Here is a 25,679-nt window from a genome sequence, read left to right on the forward strand (position 1 = left end):
TTTATATTCTTCAAAGTGGCCGCCCGTTGCCTTGATGACAGCTTTGCAAACTCTTGGCATTCTCTCAACCAGGGTTGATGAAATAAATGAGATATTTCATTTTCAATAAATTTGCTAAAATAAAATTTAAAAAAAAAAAACATGTTTTCACTTTGTTATTATGTGGTATTGTGTGTAGATGGGTGAGAGAAAAACAGATGATTAATCTATTTTGAATTCAGGCTGTAACACCAAAGAAATGTGGAATAAGTCAAGGGGTATTAAAACTACTTTCTAAAGGCACTGTACTTTTCGGGGAATGTTTAAAATACTTTGAATATTATTCAATTCCATGTTGGCTTTATGCCTGGAAATGCAATTGTCTGGAGCAAAAAAAACTCTAAAAAAAAAGTGTTTAAAATTCTAAAAACTGACAATAATAGCTGGATAAGAGTGTCTGCTAAATGACTTAAATGTAAATGTAATATTAACTGAACAATGATCATATGTAGTTTCTTGCAATAGCCCCCTGTGACTTTAAATACTATTTCTCTCAAAACTGTGATTCCTACAAGATGTGTCCGTTGATTTGGTCAACTCTGTTATATTTGTCTAAAATCCTAAATGAATCAGGAATGAGCAGGGCCACCTATACCCTTAAGGACCCCTTAAGGGGGAAAAAGGGTGAACCAGTATTTCAAGGTCTCAGAGCGAGTGACGTCACCGATTGAAAAGCTATTAACGTGCACCACGGCTAACTAGCTAGCCATTTCACATCGGTTACATAAGCCTAATGTTTACTTTATAAATATTTTATGTTCTAAATCTAAAACGTGCCAAAATGCTGACGTGCTAAAATGCTAACAAATTTCATCGTGCTACAAAGCAAAAAGAAGTTTGGAGATTTGTAATTACATATTTGAATAATCTAATATTAGAATTAAACAATCAATGCCTTTAAAACACTTGTTGGACAATTTGCATGCCTTTTGGGTGTGGGTCTGACGTAGTTTAAATAAATCCAGATCGTTGCATTTTATGGGGAAATTTGTACTAAATTAGGGGGTTATTCTTTTACATGGTGTGACAGCTGATACTTAGGTCTATCAAAATCAAGACAAATATTTGTGGAAAGAAAGTTGAAATTGTCCCATCTTTTTAAGAATTATTGAGGTTTAAAACAGGACATTTTTCTCTCAGCCTCATGTATAATAAACCAGGTGGTTCGAGCCCTGAATGCTGATTGGCTGAAAGCCAATGTATATCAGACAAACAAACAAAAATGGTACTGTTGTAAATACTTTGGTAACCAGTTTATCATAGCAATAAGGCACCACGGGGGGTTGTGGTATATGGCCACTATATTGCAGCTAAGGGGCAATATCCAGGTACTCTGTGTTGCGTCATGCTTATGAACAGCCCTTAGCAGTGGTATATTGGCCATATACCAAACCCCCTCGAGCCTTATTGCGTAGCCCTTTCCTGCAGTCAAATGACCAAATCGCGTTCTTTTGACCTCATGGGTGGAATGATTAATTAAATATAGCATGAAGGGTGTGGGGTTCTGGCCCTGCTCGGACCTTGCGCCGCGGCCACTAAACTGGCCTGGCATTTGTTTTTATCTGTCTAGAACAGTGGTCACCACCCGGTCGATCGCAATCGACTGGTCGGTCTCCAAGGCAATCGACTGGTCGGTCTCCAAGGCAATCGACTGGTCGGTCTCCAAGGCAATCTAGTCGATCACCAAACATTTTAGTTTAAAAAAACAACAACGATAAAGCCTCCTATTTTGTATTATTCGTTTGGCGTTGTTGACGGCAGGTGCACTTGATTTAGCAGGCCAAGCGCAGGGAAGGTACAGTGTTCCCATGTTGAAGCATTTCACGAGTCTGAAGGTAGACTTCCGCTTCCGAGACAGGCCCAGAGAGCAAGTCAAGTGCATCACGTATCATACCGCTGGCCGGTGTTCCGATAAGCTTCCGTTGTTATTATTATCAGATTGTCTTTTTTTAATATCGCTGAATATTTCACTTTCTCTGGTCATCGGAGTAACAACATGAATTAGTGCATGAGTCAGAAATAATGCAGTTCGACTTGAGTTTCGCCACCAGCTGGAAGACTGAAATGTGATCATATATCTACATTATCTAAAAGATCATTTCAAAATGGTCCGAGAAGAACAATTCAAGCATAGCCAATATGCAGTGATAATGTATTGGGCTTGTAGCCTGCTGCACAAAACTCATTGATAAAGAACTGTTTTAATTGGTGAATGTTGCATATGCTTCTTCATTTTTTTTAAGTCATGTTTTTTTTAAATATCTGAGCGGTAGATCTCAGCTTGTATTTTACCTCAGAAATGGACCTTGACACAGAAAAGGTAGGTGACCACTGGTCTAGAACTACAAAAGTTGTTTAAAAAAAAACCTACCTCCGGTTGACTTAAATTGAACGTCTCAGCTATTTTCCCGTAGAGTTCTTTGACGTTATTAAATCCCTCGATCCTTCCCGTGGGGCTGCCGTGAGCGAGCTGAGTGTGGAACACTAGTTTGGGCCGCAGGTTGGCAGGTGGCGGTGGGAGCCCCGCTCCGTTTACGGTCGACTTCACGGAGCGCCCACCGGTGTGTCCACCGACCTCCTCATTCTCCACCAGGTTCGAGCTCTCCCTCGACTTGTTCTTCTTTCGTCTCAGTCCTAAAGGCATCGTGTGGCGGCGTCAATAAATCTGTTTCTGGTCTGTTGATAAATCCGGTGGTCTTGTCTGTCCGGTTAAAACATTGGAGTGGCTACCTCTTCCACAAATCCTCCTTCCTTCCGCCTTTACCTCGACTAAACTCGACTGACTATCCTTTATCCCCAGGTTCGACTTTGTTCTCCGACAGTGAGTAAGTTGTCAACCCAACACCTGACTCAATCATTAAACAGTAGGTAATATTCAACAGGTAGGTGGCGCGGTGTCTTCCTTGTTCCACGGTCTCTCCGACTGTATAAAACACTGCTCCGCGGTGAACAATAGCGACTCTGTCTCAATATGCTGTGCGGGGAAAGGAGGCTTGGTGGGGGCAGGAGTCCTGGCGGTGGGGCCATGAAGATAAGTGCTTACAACTGTTACAACTGCTGCATGCAGTTCCCTTGTTGAATGTGTTGATTTTAACTTCCCTCGCCCTATAAATATCTATTGTTTGATTAGCAAATCCTTAAAATGAATCATGTCAATTCATCTGGTTTGGACCTTTTTTGCCTGTCCACGACCATTCTCTGACCTTTCCCATTGGATGAATAAACACTATAAGACTCCAACCACCTGCTTCCTGTGTCTGCATCTGGGTCTCGCCTTGATAGGGAATAGTGTGCACTATATAGGGAATAGTGTGCACTATATAGGGAATTAGGGTGCACTATATAGGGAATAGGGTGCACTGTATAGGGAATAGGGTGCACTATATAGGGAATAGGGTGCACTATATAGGGAATAGGGTGCACTATATAGGGAATAGTGTGCACTATATAGGGAATAGGGTGCACTATATAGGGAATAGGGTGCACTATATAGGGAATAGTGTGCACTATATAGGGAATAGTGTGCACTATATAGGGAATAGGGTGCACTATATAGGGAATAGGGTGCACTATATAGGGAATAGGGTGCACTATATAGGGAATAGGGTGCACTATATAGGGAATAGTGTGCACTATATAGGGAATAGGGTGCACTATATAGGGAATAGGGTGCACTATATAGGGAATATTGTACACTATATAGGGAATAGGGTGTTCTATATAGGGAATAGGGTGCACTATATAGGGAATAGTGTGCACTATATAGGGAATAGTGTGCACTATATAGGGAATAGGGTGCACTATATAGGGAATAGGGTGCACTATATAGGGAATAGTGTGCACTATATAGGGAATATTGTACACTATATAGGGAATAGTGTGCACTATATAGGGAATAGTGTGCACTATATAGGGAATAGGGTGCACTATATAGGGAATAGGGTGCACTATATAGGGAATAGTGTGCACTATATAGGGAATAGGGTGCACTATATAGGGAATAGGGTGCACTATATAGGGAATAGTGTGCACTATATAGGGAATATTGTACACTATATAGGGAATAGGGTGTTCTATATAGGGAATAGGGTGTACTATATAGGGAATAGGGTGTACTATATAGGGAATAGTGTGCACTATATAGGGAATAGGGTGTTCTATATAGGGAATAGGGTGTACTATATAGGGAATAGGGTGTACTATATAGGGAATAGGGTGCACTATATAGGGAATAGGGTGTACTATATAGGGAATAGGGTGTACTATATAGGGAATAGGGTGCGCTATATAGGGAATAGGGTGTACTATATAGGGAATAGGGTGTACTATATAGGGAATAGTGTGCACTATATAGGGAATTGGGTGCACTATATAGGGAATAGGGTGCACTATATAGGGAATAGGGTGTACTATATAATCAGTTAACCACACTTAGCTCCTATAAATCTGTCTGAGTGATGTGGTGTCTCCTGGGGGAACGGCTCGTCTCTGTGTTAGTTACACTGTTGATGTGTTAGGAACACTGTTGATGTGTTAGTTACACTGTAATGTTGATGTGTTAGGAACACTGTTGATGTGTTAGGAACACTGTTGATGTGTTAGGAACACTGTTGATGTGTTAGGAACACTGTTGATGTGTTAGTTACACTGTAATGTTGATGTGTTAGGAACACTGTTGATGTGTTAGGAACACTGTTGATGTGTTAGGAACACTGTTGATGTGTTAGGAACACTGTTGATGTGTTAGTTATACTGTTGATGTGTTAGGAACACTGTTGATGTGTTAGGAACACTGTTGATGTGTTAGGCACACTGTTGATGTGTTGATGTGTTAGGAACACTGTTGATGTGTTAGTTACACTGTTGATGTGTTAGGAACACTGTTGATGTGTTAGGCACACTGTTGATGTGTTGATGTGTTAGGAACACTGTTGATGTGTTAGGAACACTGTTGATGTGTTAGTTACACTGTTGATGTGTTAGGAACACTGTTGATGTGTTAGTTACACTGTAATGTTGATGTGTTAGGAACACTGTTGATGTGTTAGGAACACTGTTGATGTGTTAGTTACACTGTTGATGTGTTAGTTACACTGTTGATGTGTTAGGAACACTGTTGATGTGTTAGTTACACTGTTGATGTGTTAGGAACACTGTTGATGTGTTAGGAACACTGTTGATGTGTTAGGAACACTGTTGATGTGTTAGTTACACTGTAATGTTGATGTGTTAGTTACACTGTTGATGTGTTAGGAACACTGTTGATGTGTTAGGAACACTGTTGATGTGTTAGGAACACTGTTGATGTGTTAGGAACACTGTTGATGTGTTAGGAACACTGTTGATGTGTTAGTTACACTGTTGATGTGTTAGGAACACTGTTGATGTGTTAGGAACACTGTTGATGTGTTAGTTACACTGTTGATGTGTTAGGAACACTGTTGATGTGTTAGGAACACTGTTGATGTGTTAGGAACACTGTTGATGTGTTAGTTACACTGTAATGTTGATGTGTTAGTTACACTGTTGATGTGTTAGGAACACTGTTGATGTGTTAGGAACACTGTTGATGTGTTAGTTACAGGAACACTGTTGATGTGTTAGTTACACTGTTGATGTGTTAGTTACACTGTTGATGTGTTAGTTACACTGTAATGTTGATGTGTTAGGAACACTGTTGATGTGTTAGGAACACTGTTGATGTGTTAGGAACACTGTTGATGTGTTAGTTACACTGTTGTTGTGTTAGTTATACTGTTGATGTGTTAGTTACACTGTTGATGTGTTAGTTACACTGTTGATGTGTTAGGAACACTGTTGATGTGTTAGTTACACTGTTGATGTGTTAGGAACACTGTAATGTTGATGTGTTAGGAACAGACAACCAGTCGTCGGTTACTGCAGCTGGACACACACACACACACACACACACACACACACACACACACAGACAGACACACATACAGACAAACACAGGCTGTATGTATTTCCTCATGACCTGTACAGGCTGTGTTGACACTATATTATACGTCAGACAGTATAATTATACAGAACCTGAAGATAAATATCATCGGAGTTTTGTGTTGAAATGATTGTGGCTCTTTCCGAGGTGTAAACGAGATTTCCAAATGTTTTATTTGTAAAGTACAGTATGCCTTTCAGAGTTACAAATGTTTATTATGAAAATATGTACAGTACTTTGTTTGAACTTTACATTTAATGTGAATCTTAACCCCAGAACAATGGGGCCAGTATAAACCACGTCATTTACTTCGTGAACAAACCCCATCGGTCCTCAGATCTCTACATCCTTGTCTTGTGTTACATTATACAGTATATAATCAATGTTACATTATATAATCAATGTTACATTCCGTGGCACACACTATGTCTAGTCCCAATCGGCACCCTATTCCCTATATATAGTGCACTACTTTAGACCAGAGTCCTATGGGGCCCTATTCCCTATATAGTGCACTACTTTAGACCAGAGTCCTATGGGGCCCTATTCCCTACATAGTGCACTACTTTAGACCAGAGTCCTATGGGGCCCTATTCCCTATATAGTGCACTAATTTAGACCAGAGTCCTATGGGGCCCTATTCCCTATATAGTGCACTACTTTAGACCAGAGTCCTATGGGGCCCTATTCCCTACATAGTGCACTACTTTAGACCAGAGTCCTATGGGGCCCTATTCCCTATATATAGTGCACTACTTTAGACCAGAGTCCTATGGGGCCCTATTCCCTATATATAGTGCACTACTTTAGACCAAAGTCCTATGGGGCCCTATTCCCTATATAGTGCACTACTTTAGACCAGAGTCCTATGGAACCCTATTCCCTATATAGTGCACTACTTTAGACCAGAGTCCTATGGGGTGCTATTCCCTACATAGTGCACTAATTTAGACCAGAGTCCTATGGAACCCTATTCCCTATATAGTGCACTACTTTAGACCAGAGTCCTATGGGGCCCTATTCCCTACATAGTGCACTACTTTAGACCAGAGTCCTATGGGGCCCTATTCCCTACATAGTGCACTACTTTAGACCAGAGTCCTATGGGGCCCTATTCCCTACATAGTGCACTACTTTAGACCAGAGTCCTATGGGGCCCTATTCCCTACATAGTGCACTACTTTAGACCAGAGTCCTATGGGGCCCTATTCCCTATATATAGTGCACTACTTTAGACCAGAGTCCTATGGGGCCCTATTCCCTACATCAACAGAGTAACTAACACATCAACAGAGTAACTAACACATCAACAGTGTTCCTAACACATCAACAGTGTTCCTAACACATCAACAGAGTAACTAACACATCAACAGTGTTCCTAACACATCAACAGAGTAACTAACACATCAACAGTGTAACTAACACATCAACAGAGTAACTAACACATCAACAGTGTAACTAACACATCAACAGTGTTCCTAACACATCAACAGTGTAACTAACACATCAACAGTGTTCCTAACACATCAACAGTGTAACTAACACATCAACAGTGTTCCTAACACATCAACAGTGTTCCTAACACATCAACAGTGTTCCTAACACATCAACACATGTAGGGAATAGGGCCCCATAGGACTCTGGTCTAAAGTAGTGCACTATGTAGGGAATAGGGCCCCATAGGACTCTGGTCTAAAGTAGTGCACTATGTAGGGAATAGGGCCCCATAGGACTCTGGTCTAAAGTAGTGCACTATGTAGGGAATAGGGCCCCATAGGACTCTGGTCTAAAGTAGTGCACTATGTAGGGAATAGGGCCCCATAGGACTCTGGTCTAAAGTAGTGCACTATATAGGGAATATTCCCTACATAGTGCACTATGAACAGAATAGGGTTCCATTTGGGACACACACCAAATCAAATGAGACATAACAGAAAGGAACATGGGGTGAATGTGGGAAGGACCCAAATAATCAAATGTTTACTTCAAATATTAACACATTTACTTCCAGGTATATCAACTTTGCCACATGCACGGTATTTAGACAAAACACCAAACAGATAAAAAATATTAATTGCACATTCTTTAGAAAGGGCCTCGATCTGTGAACAGTCATCATTGTCCTCATGTGTGAGGAGAGAGGAGGATGAGAGAGAGAGAAGAGAGAGAGGATGAGAGAGAGAGAGGAGGATGAGAGAGAGGAGAGAGAGGAGGATGAGAGAGAAAGAGGAGAGAGAGGAGGATGAGAGAGAGGAGAGAGAGGAGGATGAGAGAGAAAGAGGAGAGAGAGGAGGTTGAATGAGAGAGAGAGATCGATAGAGGAGGTTGAGAGAGAAAAAGAGGAGAGTGAGGAGGTTGAAAGAGAGAGGAGAGAGACATAAGGATGAGAGAGAGAAAGAGGAGAGAGAGGAGGTTGAAAGAGAGAGGAGAGAGACATAAGGATGAGAGAGAGAGGAGAGAGAAAGAGGAGAGAGGAGGTTGAAAGAGAGAGGAGAGAGACATAAGGATGAGAGAGAGAGGAGAGAGAGGAAGTTGAAAGAGAGAGGAGAGAGCGAGGAGGATGAGAGAGAGAGAGAGGAGGATGAGAGAGAAAGAGGAGACAGAGGAGGTTGAAAGAGAGAGGAGAGAGAGAGAGAGGTGAGGAGGAGAGACTGTATGTGTAATGTTTACTGTTAATAAAGAGGAGAGAGAGGAGGATGAGAGAGAGAAAGAGGAGACAGGAGGTTGAAAGAGAGAGGAGAGAGAGAGGAGGTTCAAAGAAAGAGGAGAGAGAGAGAGAGAGAGAGAGGAGAGCAGAGGAGGATGAGAGAGAGAGGGGGATGAGGGAGAGAGGAGGATGAGAGAGAGAGGGTTGAAAGAGAGAGGAGAGAGAGAGGAGTATAAGCTGGCATCCTGATGTCATCACTTTCTATCCACCAGGTATGTGTCTGTCTGTCAGTCTGTGTGTCTCTGTGTTTCTCTGTCTCCCTGTGTGTGCCTGTCTGTCTGTCTCTGTGTGTCTGTCTCTCTCTCTCTGTGTCTGTCTCTCTCTGGCTCTCTGTGTCTGTCTCTCTCTCTCTCTCTCTGTCTGTCTCTCTCTGTCTCTCTGTGTCTGTCTCTCTCTCTCTGTCTCTCTGTGTCTGTCTCTCTGTGTATCTCTATTGCTGTGTGTCTCTGTCTCTCTGTGTGTCTCTGTCGCTGCGTGTCTCTGTCTCTCTCTGTGTGTCTGTCTGTCTGTGTGCGTCTGTCTCTCTATTTCTCTCTGTCTCTCTGTGTCTGTCTCTCTCTCTCGCTCTCTCTCTGTCTCTCTGTGTATCTCTATCGCTATGTGTCTCTGTCTCTCTGTGTGTCTCTGTCTCTCTCTGTGTGTCTGTCTCTCTGTCTCGCCGTGTCTTGTCGTGTCTGTCTCTGTGTGTCTCTATCGCTGGGTGTCTTTGTCTCTCTATGTGTGTCTGTCTCTCTGTGAGTCTCTGTTGCTGTGTGTCTCTGTCTCTCTGTGTGTCTCTGTCTCTCTGTGTGTCTGTCTCTCTTTCTCTCTGTGTCTCTCCGTCTCTCTCTGTCTCTCCGTGTCTCTCTGTATGTCTGTCTCTCTTTCTCTCCGTGTCTCTCTGTCTCTCCGTGTCTCTCCGTGTCTCTCTTTCTCTCCGTGTCTCTCTGTCTCTCCGTGTCTCTCTGTCTCTCCGTGTGTCTCTGTCTCTCTGTCTCTCTGTGTCTGTCTCTCTGTGTATCTCTATTGCTGTGTGTCTCTGTCTCTCTGTGTGTCTCTGTCGCTGCGTGTCTCTGTCTCTCTCTGTGTGTCTGTCTGTCTGTGTGCGTCTGTCTCTCTATTTCTCTCTGTCTCTCTGTGTCTGTCTCTCTCTCTCGCTCTCTCTCTGTCTCTCTGTGTATCTCTATCGCTATGTGTCTCTGTCTCTCTGTGTGTCTCTGTCTCTCTCTGTGTGTCTGTCTCTCTGTCTCGCCGTGTCTTGTCGTGTCTGTCTCTGTGTGTCTCTATCGCTGGGTGTCTTTGTCTCTCTATGTGTGTCTGTCTCTCTGTGAGTCTCTGTTGCTGTGTGTCTCTGTCTCTCTGTGTGTCTCTGTCTCTCTGTGTGTCTGTCTCTCTTTCTCTCTGTGTCTCTCCGTCTCTCTCTGTCTCTCCGTGTCTCTCTGTATGTCTGTCTCTCTTTCTCTCCGTGTCTCTCTGTCTCTCCGTGTCTCTCCGTGTCTCTCTTTCTCTCCGTGTCTCTCTGTCTCTCCGTGTCTCTCTGTCTCTCCGTGTGTCTCTGTCTCTCCGTGTCTCTCTGTATGTCTGTCTCTCTTTCTCTCCGTGTCTCTCTGTATGTCTGTCTCTCTTTCTCTCCGTGTCTCTCTGTCTCCCCGTGTCTCTCTGTCTCCCTGTGTCTCTCTGTCTCTCCGTGTCTCTCTGTCTCCCTGTGTCTCTCTGTCTCTCCGTGTCTCTCTGTCTCTCTGTCTCCCTGTGTCTCTCTGTCTCTCCGTGTCTCTCTGTCTCCCCGTGTCTCTCTGTCTCTCTGTCTCCCCGTGTCTCTCTGTCTCTCCGTGTCTCTCTGTCTCCCCGTGTCTCTCTGTCTCTCCGTGTCTCTCTGTCTCCCCGTGTCTCTCTGTCTCCCCGTGTCTCTCTGTCTCTCCGTGTCTCTCTGTCTCCCCGTGTCTCTCTGTCTCTCCGTGTCTCTCCGTGTCTCTCTTTCTCTCCGTGTGTCTCTGTCTCTCCGTGTCTCTCTGTCTCTCCGTGTCTCTCTGTCTCTCCCTGTCTCTCTGTCTCTCCGTGTCTCTCCGTGTCTCTCTGTCTCCCCGTGTCTCTCTGTCTCTCCATGTCTCTCTGTGTGTCTGTCTCTCTCTCCGTGTCTCTCTTTCTCTCCGTGTCTCTCTGTCTCTCCGTGTCTCTCCGTGTGTCTGTTCTTCTAGGAAGCAGGTAAATGCCTCTTCAGGACATCCTTGGCGTTGCTGGGGAGACTCTCAGGAAAGTTCACGTCAAACTCCACCACCAGGTCACCTCTCTGCTCGGGGTTCTTGGGTAAGGGGAGGCCCTGTCCTGCTACAGTCTGTCTCATGCCTGGTTTTATCACATCCGTGATCTTCATGTTACACGTCTTCCCGTCTATCGTAGACACCGTCACCGAGCAACCACACAACGACTGGAAGAGGTAAAGGAGAGGGCACATAGTTAATGACATGTTGGCAGAGTGGACAACACACAGACAGAGACTCAGACACACACACACACACACACACACAAACCACAAGATACTGTAACTAGATATTATAGCTATGATTGGTCTGTAATCGCCTCCAGATTTGTGGTTTGACAGATTGAACATGTGCTCTTCTGGTTTGGTGCTTTGCTAAAATAGGACTTTTCCTTCAAGCAGAAACTATGCTCCATTACTGATAAACAAGGCTGCGATTTTACATCAAGCTATTTTCATTACATGAATAACAAGAGAAGAGGAGAGAGAGAGGAGAGGAGACAGAGAGAAAGGAGAGGAGACAGAGCGAGAGAGAGGAGAGGAGACAGAGAGAGAGGAGAGGAGACAGAGAGAGAGGAGAGGAGACAGAGAGAGAGGAGAGAGAGGAGAGGAGAGGAGGAAAGAGAGAGACAGAGAGAGAGAGGAGAGGAGACAGAGAGAGGAGAGGAGGAAAGAGAGAGACAGAGAGAGAGAGAGGAGAGGAGAGGAGGAAAGAGAGAGACAGAGAGAGAGGAGAGGAGGAGCGAGACAGAGAGAGAGAGGAGAGGAGACAGAGAGGAGAGGAGGAGAGAGAGAGAGAGAGGAGAGGAAAGAGAGAGACAGAGAGAGAGGAGAGGAGGAGCGAGACAGAGAGAGAGAGAGAGAGAGAGGAGAGGAGACAGAGAGAGATAAGATGATGAGGAGAGAGAGAGGAGAGGAGGAGAGACTTCTGTATGTGTAATGTTTACTGTTAATTTTTATTGTTTATTTCACTTTTGTATATTATCTACCTCACTTGCTTTGGCAATGTTAACACGTTTCCCATGCCAATAAAGCCCCTTGAATTGAATTGAGAGGAGACAGAGAGAGAGAGAGAGAGAAGAGGAGAGGAGAGGAGAGGAGAGGAGAGAGAGAGAGAGAGAGAGAGAAGAAGAAGAGGAGAGAGAGAAGAGGAGAGGAGAGGAGAGAGAAGAAGAGGAGAGGAGAGGGGAGACAAGGAGACCGAGAGAGAATCTATACACACCCCATAATGACAAAGCAATGACAGATGTTTCGAAATTTTAGCAAATTTATAAAACAATAAAAATATCACATTTACACATTTACTTAGTACTTTGTTGAAGCACCTTTGGCAGCGATTACAGCATCAAGTCTTCTTCGTGTGACAATACAAGTCAGTCGAGTTTGGCTGGATGGATCTCACTATACTGCGTTGTCTTGGCTGTGTGCTTCGGGTCGTTGTCATGTTGGAAGGTGAACCTTCGCCACAGTCTGAGGTCCTGAGCGCTCTGGAGCAGGTTTTCTTTAAGGATCTTTCCCTCGATCCTGACTAGTGTCCCAGTTCCTGCCACTGAATTACATCCCCAGAGCATGATGCTGCCACCACCATGCTTCACCATAGGGATGGTGCCAATTTCTGAGGCTGGTAACTGTAATGAGTTAATCCTCTGCAACAGAGTTAACGCTGGGTCTTCCTTTCCAGTGGTAGTCCTCATGAGAAACAGTTTCATCATAGAGCTTGATGGTTTTTGTGACTGCACTTGAAGAAACGTTCAAAGTTCTTGAAATGTTTCAGATTGACTGACCTTCATGTCTTAAAGTAATGATGGACTGTCGTTTCTCTTTGCTTATTTGAGCTGTTCTTGCCATAATATGGACTTGGTATTTTACCAAATAGGGCTATCTTCTGTATACCACCCCTACCTTGCCACAACACAACAGATAGCCTCAAATGCATTAAGAAGGAAAGAAATTCCACAAATTAACTTTTAACAAGGCACACCTGTTAATTGAAACACATTCCAGGTGACTACCTCATGAAGCTGGTTGAGAGAATGCCAAGAGTGTGCAAAGCTGTCATCAAGGCAAAGGGTGGCTACTTTGAAGAATCTCAAATGTAAAATATATTTTGATTTGTTTAACACTTTTTTGGTTACTACATGATTCCATATGTTTTATTTCATAGTCTTGATGTCTTCACTATTATTATACAATGTAGAGAATAGTAAAAATAAAGAATAACTCTGGAATGAGTAGGTGTGTCCAAACTTTTGACTGGTAGTGTAAATACAGTTGTACAGCATCTAAACCAGCCAAATCAATATGTTATTCCACATTGAACCACTTTCTATTGGCAGTGTTTCCCCTTACTATTACTTTTAATAGGCGGCCCACCAAGCAAAAACCCATCTCACCTGTCGTAGACTAACTTTCACCGGGTACACGATGTCCGACCCCTCCCTTCTAAAGTGCATGTGGGGCTTGTCCTTGATGACGAACACGATATCAGCAGGGATGGTATTGGGCGACTCATCTCCTTCTCTGGGGAACGTGATCTTGGTCCCCTCCTTCCACCCTCTCTTAATCTCTATGGTGAGAATCTTATCCTCCGTCCTCATGGTCCGTCCGTCAGGGTTCATCCTCTTCCTGCTGATCTTCATCCTCTTGGTGCAACCATGAAACACTTCCTCCAGGGATACCCGCAGCTCGTGATGGACGGCCGGGTCCTGCTTCCTCCTCTGCTGTCCGCCCAGCCCCACGTGGCGGTCCCGAGGGAACCCGTTGAGATTAAACGAGGTGAAGGAGCCGAACGGGTCGTTGCCGTCCACGTCCATGTCCTCGTCGTCTCCGCCCGGACCGCGCCCGTTAGCCTTGCGTCCGAAGAACATCTCGAAAGGGTTGGCACCGCCGAAGAAGGTGGCGAAGGTGGCATGGGGGTCTCCGTGGAATGTGTAGGAGGTGAAGTTGCTGCCCTGGTCATCTGGACCACTACTGGGACCTCCTTTGAGACCTGACAGGAAATGACACTGGAGTCAACAACCATTCAGATAATGCATTGCATTTAACATATTATCTACTGAAACCTGAGTGACAGCAGCTGGGAAACAATGACATCATTTGGATAATGCTGATAACCTACGTATAGATAGCTAATGATGATAACCTTTGTATGTATAGACCATGCAGATAACCTACATGTATTGATAGATAATGCTGATAACATATGTATTGATAGATAATGCTGATATGCATTGATGGATAACACAGATAATTAATGTATTGATAGATAATGCTGTTAACATGGGTATTGATAGATAATGCTGTTAACATGTGTATTGATAGATAATGCTGTTAACATGGGTATTGATAGATAATGCTGTTAACATGTGTATTGATAGATAATGCTGATAACATATGTATTGATAGATAATGCTGTTAACATGTGTATTGATAGATCATGCTGTTAACATGTGTATTGATAGATAATGCTGATATGCATTGATAGATAACACAAATAATGAATGTATTGATAGATAATGCTGTTAACATGGGTATTGATAGATAATGATGTTAACATGTGTATTGATAGATAATGCTGTTAACATTGGGTATTGATAGATAATGCTGTTAACATGGGTATTGATAGATAATGCTGTTAACATGTGTATTGATAGATAATGCTGTTAACATGTGTATTGATAGATAATGCTGTTAACATGTGTATTGATAGATAATGATGTTAACATGTGTATTGATAGATAATGCTTATGATTTATGTATCGATGGATAATGCTGATGACTTGTGTATCGATATATAATGCTAAGCTAATATGTATGAATTTACAATGATAACCTGTGTATTGATAGACAATGCTGATAACAATAGATAATGCTCATATGTATGGATAGATCACGATGATAACCTATGCATTGATAGATAATACCGATAACAATAGATAATGCTATCTAGGTATTGATGGATAATTTTTGTATGTATTCACAGATAATGCTGATATGTATTGATAGGCTCTTTTGAGACCTGAGTGACACTGGAGTCAGGAACCATTCAGATAATGCTGATACGTATTGATAGGCTCTTTTGAGACCTGAGTGACACTGGAGTCAGGAACCATTCAGATAATGCTAATAACTTGCTGTACTATAGGCTACTAGACCTGGGTCACGTACATACATGTAGGCTACATCAACTGCTTTGACACCAACGCTTCACTTGAGTTTGCCCGGCTGCCTACAATGTGACCAATGGTTTCGTCCTAGTCAATGGGACCAATAGTATTGTCCTAGTCAATGGGACCAATGGTATAGTCCTAGTCAATGGGACCAATGGTATAGTCCTAGTCAATGGGACCAATGGTATAGTCCTAGTCAATGGGACCAATGGTATAGTCCTAGTCAATGGGACCAATGGTTTAGTCCTAGTCAATGGGACCAATGGTATAGTCCTAGTCAATGGGACCAATAGTATTGTCCTAGTCAATGGAACCAATGGTATAGTCCTAGTCAATGGGACCAATGGTATAGTCCTAGTCAATGGGACCAATGGTATAGTCCTAGTCAATGGGACCAATAGTATAGTCCTAGTCAATGGGACCAATGGTATAGTCCTAGTCAATGGGACCAATGGTATAGTCCTAGTCAATGGGACCAATGGTTTAGTCCTAGTCAATGGGACCAATGGTTTAGTCCTAGTCAATGGGACCAATGGTATAGTCCTAGTCAATGGGACCAATGGTATAGTCCTAGTCAATGGGACCAATAATATTGTCCTAGTCAATGGGACCAATGGTATAGTCCTAGTCAATGGGACCAATGGTATAGTCCTAGTCAATGGGACCAATAATATTGTCCTAGTCATTGGGACCAATGGTATAGTCCTAGTCAATGGGACCAATGGTTTAGTCCTAGTCAATGGGACCAATGGTATAGTCCTAGTCAATGGGACCAATGGTATAGTCTTAGTCAATGTAGCCAATGGTATAGTCCTAGTCAATGGGACCAATGGTATAGTCCTAGTCAATGGGACCAGTGGTTTAGTCCTAGTCAATGGGACCAATGGTTTCGTCCTAGTCAATGGGACCAATAGTATAGTCCTAGTCAATGGGACCAATAGTATAGTCCTAGTCAATGGGACCAATGGTTTTGTCCTAGTCAATGGGACCAATGGTATAGTCCTAGTCAATGGGACCAATGGTATAGTCCTAGTCAATGGGACCAATGGTTTCGTCCTAGTCAATGGGACCAATGGTATAGTCCTAGTCAATGGGACCAATGGTATAGTCCTAGTCAATGGGACCAATGGTTTCGTCCTAGTCAATGGGACCAATGGTATAGTCCTAGTCAATGGAACCAATGGTATAGTCCTAGTCAATGGGACCAATGGTATAGTCTTAGTCAATGGAGCCAATGGTATAGTCCTAGTCAATGGGACCAATGGTATAGTCCTAGTCAATGGGACCAATGGTTTAGTCCTAGTCAATGGGACCAATGGTTTCGTCCTAGTCAATGGGACCAATAGTATAGTCCTAGTCAATGGGACCAATAGTATAGTCCTAGTCAATGGGACCAATAGTATAGTCCTAGTCAATGGGACCAATGGTTTCGTCCTAGTCAATGGGACCAATGGTATAGTCCTAGTCAATGGGACCAATGGTATAGTCTTAGTCAATGGGACCAATGGTATAGTCCTAGTCAATGGGACCAATGGTTTAGTCCTAGTCAATGGGACCAATAGTATAGTCCTAGTCAATGGGACCAATGGTATAGTCCTAGTCAATTGGACCAATGGTATAGTCCTAGTCAATGGGACCAATGGTTTCGTCCTAGTCAATGGGACCAATGGTATAGTCCTAGTCAATGGAGCCAATGGTATAGTCCTAGTCAATGGGACCAATGGTATAGTCCTAGTCAATGGGACCAATCGAATAGTCCTAGTCAATGGGACCAATAGTATAGTCTTAGTTAATGTGCTGGAATATTTGCCATGCACAGTATTTGATCCAGGTCTGTAGTGTACATAGTAATTGATCCAGGTATATAGTGTACATAGTATTTGATCCAGGTATATACTGTACATAGTATTTGATCCAGGTATATACTGTACATAGGCAATACACAGAAGAATACATTTATAAGCCCATGGCATTATAGCTGAACGTCTCCAGGTCAGTGGATTCCTCCTACCATTGCAAATCTGCTGTTTTCCCATCTGCTATTGAAATGGTTTTGATGCCTTGGGCTGCAAAACAGCTCTATACTGACATGTTCAACTGTAATTGACAGTAATAATAATACAATCTGACAATATATTTGGAAATAATTACTGTTGTATATTTCTGACCAACCAAGAGCAATGTCTGCATATTATGGGCAGACTGATACGCTACCCCGACAAGAAGGGAAATGTCTGCATATTATGGGCAGACTGATACGCTACCCCGACAAGAAGGGAAATGTCTGCATATTATGGGCAGACTGATACGCTACCCCGACAAGAAGGGAAATGTCTGCATATTATGGGCAGACTGACACGCTACCCCGACAAGAAGGGAAATGTCTGCATATTGGTTTATTATAATAAATGTTACGAATCAATTCAATGAGAGTGAAATGCTGTTGCCTTCTCTAACCAGTGTGGTTCAAATGTCGGTCTGTATTGGATAATGGCCAATAATATTCCACGCACCTTTTGATGTGTGCGCTCAATGACGGGGTGGGTGAAATGACGGGGTGAGTGAAATGACAACCAGAAGAAGACGACAATGAAATGTGGGATGTCATATTATCCTACCTTCCTCTCCATACTGATCATATATCTCCCTTTTCTTCGGATCACTGAGGACTTCATATGCCTCGGCGATCTCCTTAAATTTCTCCTCGGCGTTGGCCGCCTTGTTTTTGTCCGGGTGCCATTTCAGAGCCTGTTTTCTGTACGCCTTTTTGATATCCTCGTCGGCCGCTCCTTTCACTATACCCAGGATTTTATAATAATCTTTCCCCATAGTTTCCCCGAAGCGGCCCTGCGCTGGAGAGAAGAGAACCCGCTGGTGTTTTGACGGACGCTGCCTGTCAGTCAATCCGCTATGAAAATATATCCAGGGGACAGAGACCCCTCTGATATGGCGGCAAGTGGAAAACTTAACCGCTGCTCTCTCTGCAACTCTCAACACTAATATCAGCGCCAGCCAGACACTGACACACAGTCAGGCAGTTGAACAGTGAACAGCTACAGATAGATTAAGTAGCCTAGCTACGTTTAGAGTGATTACTCAGAGCTGTGGACCCCGTGATATTTATCCACATCCCGATATAGACACACTTTAAACCGCCGTGGCTCCCCTCCTCTTGCGTCCGACCCCACCGGTATGCTTTCTCTGCTCGCTGGAATCCAGGGGCTCTTTCTAGAACTTAAATGCTGCTGTAGCACGCCATTTCCCACATTCGACTCTTTTTTTGGATTCATCTGTTGAGGTGCAAAGATGCCGTTTTTTTATGCCTGTATTTCTGTTTAAACACCCCCCATATGGACTTGGCTTCCCAAGTTGAGTGAAAAGAACATTGTAACGGCCTTAGCAGGTTATTATAAGCCTTATAATAAAGGGCTGTGGTTTGGTTAGAGGAGGACTTGACAGGGAGTCGATTGAATTTAAATGGAGAAATAGTCTGTTTGGTGTCTTTCCATTCAAGTCATCAGCTAGGGTGGTAAGAGGATCCAAATCCAGAGGACTGGCCTCACGTCAAATCAAATGTATTTATCAAGCCCTTCTGACATCAGCTGATATATCAAAGTGCTGTACAGAAACCCAGCCTAAAACCCCAAACAGCAAGCAATGCAGGTGTAGCCTGTCCAGGCTTATAACCTCTGACCTGTACCTAATGAGACAAACACTAACCTCTGACCCATAGGCCTACTTCCAGGCTTATAGACCTCTGACTCGTACCTATCTGACCCGTACCTATATGACCCATACCTCTCTGACACGTACCTATCTGACCCGTACCTCTCTGACCCGTACCTATCTGACCCGTACCTCTCTGACCCGTACCTCTCTGAACCGTACCTCTCTGACCCGTACCTCTCTGACCCGTACCTATCTGACCCGTACCTCTCTGACCCGTACCTCTCTGAACCGTACCTATCTGACCCGTACCTCTCTGACCCGTACCTCTCTGAACCGTACCTCTCTGACCCGCACCTCTCTGACCCGTACCTCTCTGACCCGTACCTCTCTGACCCGTACCTATCTCAGAGTGATCCCATCTTGATACATAACAAACAGAACTAGGCCTAAATGACCTCTGACCCATCAGCCTACTATGAGCCTCATCACAAATAGCACAACAATAGACCTCCGACCCGAGAGTTAGAATGGGACTTTTTTGTTGTTGTCATGGGTCAAGTCGTCATAGTCTATTTTTATTTGGTGTCCTGGTGGCCCGGCCTCCTTCATCTATTTCAGATCAGTTAAATACACAGACTGGACCAGTGGCCAGTCTGTTTGTCTATGCTCAGCACTACACCTGGTGGACAGTGGTGGAAGTGCAGGCTCATGTCTTGACAGTAGGGCTATCGCGTCATCGTCATTATGTCTATCGCAGTAGAGGAGCATCTACCGCATTGAAGACATGTTCAGTCGGGCTGCCGGTGCTTTATGACTCAGCGTTCATATGGAGAAAAAGAAAAGAAGAAGAAGCACATTGCCTTTGCACCTTAAAAGCCTGTAGTTGTAGTATTTGTAGAATTGGTGCTTATTTATATTCCATTTCAAATTTTGTAATTAAAAATATATATATTATTGAAGAATCATGGATCAGTTTCGTGGTTTGTTTGTGAAACTAGACAAGAATAACGACGGGTCTATATCAGTGGAAGAACTTCATAATGAGATGAAAAAAACTGGAATTATGGCTGCAGATCAGAAGGCTCAGGTATTTATTTATTACAATATTTGATAACTAATATAAATAAAAATGTGAGGCCTATTCTAATTTACCAGCAGCATAACGGGAGAGTTAACATGTACGTCTAATGTCTATTCATATGGTGCAGCCAAATGATATTCTGCCCTTTTTTTTAAAAACTTTTCCAGACTGTCGTTAATAACTATGACCGAAACAAGGATGGACGTTTAGATTATGACGAATTTCTAAGCTATATGAGTGACAGAGAGAAGAAATGGAGAATTCACTTCATGGCCCTTGACAAGAATAAATGCGGTAAGTGGAATGGTGGTGTGGTCCAATCTTCGGTGCGTAAAAAGCTGGTAGGCTCATCTCAGGGCCCAACCCCGGGACACGGGCATTCCAACCCCGGGACACGGGCATTCCAGTGTCATAGACCACATTCTGAGCATGCTTTTGTCTTTGTTTTCGCACAGTAGCACTAGGTCTACATGCAATAGATGCAATGAAGAGTCTTTTTTTTTATCACATCATATAATGCATAGCAAATTTGAATTGACGTGACTTAAAGTGCTATATTCATAAATCAGATAAACTGAAATGAATAGTTTTCAAGGTCAAATGTATTTACCTAATGGAGACTTGCATGCATTGTTGTGTTTTTAAATGACATATACAGAACACCAGCAAACAGGAACTTGTGCTGTACTCTTAACACACCTTCAGAACTAGGAGGAGGAAACAACTTCAACTGTCTGTCTGTCTGTCTGTCTGTCTGTCTGTCTCTCAACCTAACCTGGGTGCTTTGTTTCTGCTCTCTGTTTCAGGTTTGGCATGACCTCACAAACAGACTGTCATTCAGGCTGCTCTTACCCTATCCATTTGAAAGGAACTCTTTCTCTGTCTGTCTCTCTCTTCGTCTGTCTGTCTGTCTGTCTGTCTGTCTGTCTGTCTGTCTGTCTGTCTGTCTGTCTGTCTGTCTGTCTGTCTGTCTGTCTGTCTGTCTGTCTGTCTGTCTCTCAACCTAACCTGGGTGCTTTGTTTCTGCTCTCTGTTTCAGGTTTGGCATGACCTCACACACAGACTGTCATTCAAGCTGCTCTTACCCTATCCATTTGAAAGGAACTCTTTCTCTGTCTGTCTCTCTGTCTGTCTGTCTGTCTGTCTGTCTGTCTGTCTGTCTGTCTGTCTGTCTGTCTGTCTGTCTCTCTCTCTGTCTGTCTGTCTGTCTGCCTGCCTGCCTGCCTGCCTGGGTTGCTGCCAGGCTGCTCTTACCCTATCCATTTGAAAGGAACTCTTTCTCTGTCTGTCTCTCTCTTCGTCTGTCTGTCTGTCTGTCTGTCTGTCTGTCTGTCTGTCTGTCTGTCTGTCTGTCTGTCTGTCTGTCTGTCTGTCTGTCTGTCTGCCTGTCTGCCTGCCTGTCTGTCTGTCTGTCTGTCTGTCTGTCTGTCTCTCAACCTAACCTGGGTGCTTTGTTTCTGCAAACAGACTGTCATTCAGGCTGCTCTTACCCTATCCATTTGAAAGGAACTCTTTCTCTGTCTATAGAAAACATTAGAAACTCATAAATCAAATCAAATGGTATTTGTCACATGCGTCGAATACAACAGGTGTAGGTTGACCTTACCGTGACATGCTGAATACAACAGGTGTAGGTTGACCTTACCGTGACATGCTTACTGACAAGCCCTTAATTAAGCATCTCAGTGTAGTACTGCTGATCTAGGATCAGGTCTTCATTATCCACAGCTCTACTGATCTAGGATCAGGTCTTCATTATCCACAGCTCTGGGCTGATCTAGGATCAGGTGTTCATTATCCACAGCTCTACTGATCTAGGATCAGGTCTTCATTATCCACAGCTCTACTGATCTAGGATCAGGGTTTCATTATCCACAGCTCTGGGCTGATCTAGGATCAGGGTTTCATTATCCACAGCTCTGGGCTGATCTAGGATCAGGGTTTCATTATCCACAGCTCTACTGATCTAGGATCAGGCCTTCATTATCCACAGCTCTGGGCTGATCTAGGATCAGGTCTTCATTATCCACAGCTCTGGGCTGATCTAGGATCAGGTCTTCATTATCCACAGCTCTGGGCTGATCTAGGATCAGGTCTTCATTATCCACAGCTCTGGGCTGATCTAGGATCAGGGTTTCATTATCCACAGCTCTGGGCTGATCTAGGATCAGGGTTTCATTATCCACAGCTAATCCACAGCTCTGGGCTGATCTAGGATCAGGGCTTCATTATCCACAGCTCTGGGCTGATCTAGGATCAGGTCTTCATTATCCACAGCTCTGGGCTGATCTAGGATCAGGTCTTCATTATCCACAGCTCTGGGCTGATCTAGGATCAGGTGTTCATTATCCACAGCTCTGGACTGATCTAGGATCAGGTCTTCATTATCCACAGCTCTGGGCTGATCTAGGATCAGGTCTTCATTATCCACAGCTCTGGGCTGATCTAGGATCAGATCTTCATTATCCACAGCTCTGGGCTGATCTATGATTAGGGTTTCATTATCCACAGCTCTGGGCTGATCTAGGATCAGGTCTTCATTATCCACAGCTCTGGGCTGATCTAGGATCAGGGTTTCATTATCCACAGCTCTGGGCTGATCTAGGATCAGGGTTTCATTATCCACAGCTCTGGGCTGATCTAGGATCAGGGTTTCATTATCCACAGCTCTGGGCTGATCTAGGATCAGGGTTTCATTATCCACAGCTCTGGGCTGATCTAGGATCAGGTCTTCATTATCCACAGCTCTGGGCTGATCTAGGATCAGGGTTTCATTATCCACAGCTCTGGGCTGATCTAGGATCAGGTCTTCATTATCCACAGCTCTGGGCTGATCTAGGATCAGGTCCTTCCTGACTGTCCATAATAATCTGGTTCCATACACTCTTAGAAATAGGGTTCATTCTATATAGAACTTCTTCCTCTACGAGTGTATGATCTACAAAGCTAAACTGATCGTATAGATCAGAACTTCCACTCTGAGACACATGATGAATATGGGCCCAGAAATGTTTCTAAACTGATCGTAGATCAGAACTTCCACTCTGAGACACATGATGAATATGGGCCCAGAAATGTTTCTAAACTGATCGTAGATCAGAACTTCCACTCTGAGACACATGATGAATATGGGCCCAGAAATTCACATTTTACATGATCCATGCTGTTTCTATTCATGTTGTCTTCTCTGACTAGGGGTCATGTTGTCTTCTCTGACTAGGGGTCATGTTGTCTTCTCTGACTAGGGGTCATGTTGTCTTCTCTGACTAGGGGTCGTCTTGTCTTCTCTGACTAGGGGTCGTGTTGTCTTCTCTGACTAGGGGTCATGTTGTCTTCTCTGACTCGGGGTTGTGTTGTCTTCTCTGACTAGGGGTCATGTTGTCTTCTCTGACTAGGGGTCATGTTGTCTTCTCTGACTAGGGGTCATGTTGTCTTCTCTGACTAGGGGTCATGTTGTCTTCTCTGACTAGGGGTCGTGTTGTCTTCTCTGACTAGGGGTCATGTTGTCTTCTCTGACTAGGGGTCGTCTTGTCTTCTCTGACTCGGGGTCATGTTGTCTTGTCTGACTAGGGGTCATTGGCCAGGAGGAAATCATAGATCTGTTCAAGGAGTTAGGAGTGAACATATCAAAGCCGAATGCAAAAAGAATTATACAAATGTAAGAGTGCCTTTTCCCCCCCCTTTCTATCCTCTCACTGTTCGCTCTGTCAGTTACATTGTAAAAACCTTGTGATAATATTGATTAATATGTAATAACACAATTAATTGCATTGTATTGACAGACTTAATGTCTAACTTAACACTAATCACACATACACTCCAATGTAATTATTATATTGGGCACAATTTGATCAAGTCTACAACACAGTACAGACCTGAAGAATATAGATACTTAGAGGATCATTCACTTCTGTCAACATGTTTATTAATTAATTTGAATATCACCACGCCGACCCATTATCTTGATTGTTGATTGTTGTTGATGTTATTGTTGACAGGATGGATGAGGACAGTTCTATGACCGTGGACTGGGGAGAATTCCTGCAGCATGTCATCCTCAACCCCGCAGAGAACCTGGGAGAACTGGTCACTTCATGGAAACACACTCTGGTGAGACGCTGAGGCCCGGGCCTTCGTTTCTGTGAGACGCTGAGGCCCGGGTCTTCGTTTCTCTGAGCCTTCATATAGGGTTAATGCCTAGCCTTTAGCTCGGAGACCTAACACAGTCTTGTAGTGAACAAGAGACCAGTCTGTCACACTGATGAAACCTGGGCCTAGCTTCCTAGAGCCCCAACAGCGTGGAGATCATCATTAGACGACGCTCGAAGTGTTTGAGACGAGGAATTGTGTTAGCTCCCTGAGCTAGTGTTAGCTCCCTGCTCCATGAGCTAGTGTTAGCTCCCTGAGCTAGTGTTAGCTCCCTGCTCCCTGAGCTAGTGTTAGCTCCCTGAGCTAGTGTTAGCTCCCTGAGCTAGTGTTAGCTCCCTGAGCGCTCCCTGAGCTTGTGTTAGCTCCCTGAGCTAGTGTTAGCTCCCTGAGCTAGTGTTAGCTCCCGTGTTAGCTCCCTGAGCTAGTGTTAGCTCCCTGAGCTTGTGTTAGCTCCCTGAGCTAGTGTTAGCTCCCTGAGCTAGTGTTGTGTTAGCTCCCTGAGCTTGTGTTAGCTCCCTGAGCTAGTGTTAGCTCCCTGAGCTAGTGTTAGCTCCCTGAGCTTGTGTTAGCTCCCTGAGCTAGTGTTAGCTCCCTGAGCTTGTGTTAGCTCCCTGAGCTAGTGTTAGCTCCCTCTGAGCTAGTGTTAGCTCCCTGAGCTAGTGTTAGCTCCCTGAGCTTGTGTTAGCTCCCTGAGCTTGTGTTAGCTCCCTGAGCTAGTGTTAGCTCCCTGAGCTTGTGTTAGCTCCCTGAGCTAGTGTTAGCTCCCTCTGAGCTAGTGTTAGCTCCCTGAGCTAGTGTTAGCTCCCTGCTCCCTGAGCTAGTGTTAGCTCCCTGAGCTAGTGTTAGCTCCCTGAGCTAGTGTTAACTCCCTGCTCCCTGAGCTAGTGTTAGCTCCCTGAGCTAGTGTTAGCTCCCTGAGCTAGTGTTAGCTCCCTGCTCCCTGAGCTAGTGTTAGCTCCCTGGGCTAGTGTTAGCTCCCTGAGCTAGTGTTAGCTCCCTGCTCCCTGAGCTAGTGTTAGCTCCCTGAGCTAGTGTTAGCTCCCTGAGCTAGTGCTTAACACAGTATTGTGGTGTGCAGAGCAGACGAGCAGGATACAAACCCAGACTGTAGTCCAGGGATCATCAATTAGATTCAGTCACAGGCCGATTATTTATTGGGTGGACAGTCAAGAACATAAATGAGTTGTAGATGGCAAATTGACCAGAAGAAGCCCAAACAGATATAATGGCTACCCTGCCACCTCTACACTCTAACCACTAGGTTACCCTGCCACCTCTACACTCTAACCACTAGTCTACCTGCCGCCTCTACGCTCTAACCACTAGGCTACCCTGCCACCTCTACACTCTAACCACTAGTCTACCTGCCGCCTCTACACTCTAACCACTAGGCTACCCTGCCGCCTCTACACTCTAACCACTAGGCTACCCTGCCGCCTCTACACTCTAACCACTAGGCTACCCTGCCGCCTCTACACTCTAACCACTAGGCTACCTGCCGCCTCTACACTCTAACCACTAGGCTACCCTGCCACCTCTACACTCTAACCACTAGGCTACCCTGCCACCTCTACACTCTAACCACTAGGCTACCCTGCCACCTCTACACTCTAACCACTAGTCTACCTGCCGCCTCTACGCTCTAACCACTAGGCTACCCTGCCGCC

General features: G+C 44.2%; 3 protein-coding genes across 3 annotated transcripts in view; 1 reads left to right on the forward strand and 2 right to left on the reverse strand.

Moving 5' to 3' along the window:
• The window catches only part of gipc2 (GIPC PDZ domain containing family, member 2), a 98,677-nt gene extending 95,738 nt beyond the window's left edge, over positions 1–2,939 (reverse strand). The window contains exon 1 of the mRNA XM_065013822.1: positions 2,411–2,939. Coding sequence (XP_064869894.1) covers positions 2,411–2,683 — 273 coding nt within the window. The 5' untranslated portion in view covers positions 2,684–2,939. The remainder of the gene's footprint in view (positions 1–2,410) is intronic.
• Positions 2,940–10,864: 7,925 nt separating this feature from the next.
• On the reverse strand, positions 10,865–18,220 carry dnajb4 (DnaJ heat shock protein family (Hsp40) member B4). Its single transcript, XM_029649229.2, has 3 exons — positions 17,732–18,220; positions 13,338–13,933; positions 10,865–11,112 (listed from the first exon to the last, which is right to left on the reverse strand). Exons 1-3 carry the CDS (start codon positions 17,940–17,942, stop codon positions 10,879–10,881), a joined length of 1,041 nt encoding a protein of 346 aa, XP_029505089.2. The 5' UTR covers positions 17,943–18,220; the 3' UTR covers positions 10,865–10,878.
• Positions 18,221–19,547: 1,327 nt separating this feature from the next.
• Positions 19,548–25,679, forward strand: part of slc25a24l (solute carrier family 25 member 24, like) — a 29,159-nt gene continuing 23,027 nt past the window's right edge. The window contains exons 1-4 of the mRNA XM_065013823.1: positions 19,548–19,869; positions 20,031–20,157; positions 23,434–23,521; positions 23,862–23,973. Coding sequence (XP_064869895.1) covers positions 19,747–19,869; positions 20,031–20,157; positions 23,434–23,521; positions 23,862–23,973 — 450 coding nt within the window. The 5' untranslated portion in view covers positions 19,548–19,746. The remainder of the gene's footprint in view (positions 19,870–20,030; positions 20,158–23,433; positions 23,522–23,861; positions 23,974–25,679) is intronic.

The sequence above is a fragment of the Oncorhynchus nerka genome, linkage group LG9b (genome assembly GCF_034236695.1).
Source record: "Oncorhynchus nerka isolate Pitt River linkage group LG9b, Oner_Uvic_2.0, whole genome shotgun sequence".
Taxonomy (NCBI): Eukaryota; Metazoa; Chordata; class Actinopteri; order Salmoniformes; family Salmonidae; genus Oncorhynchus; species Oncorhynchus nerka.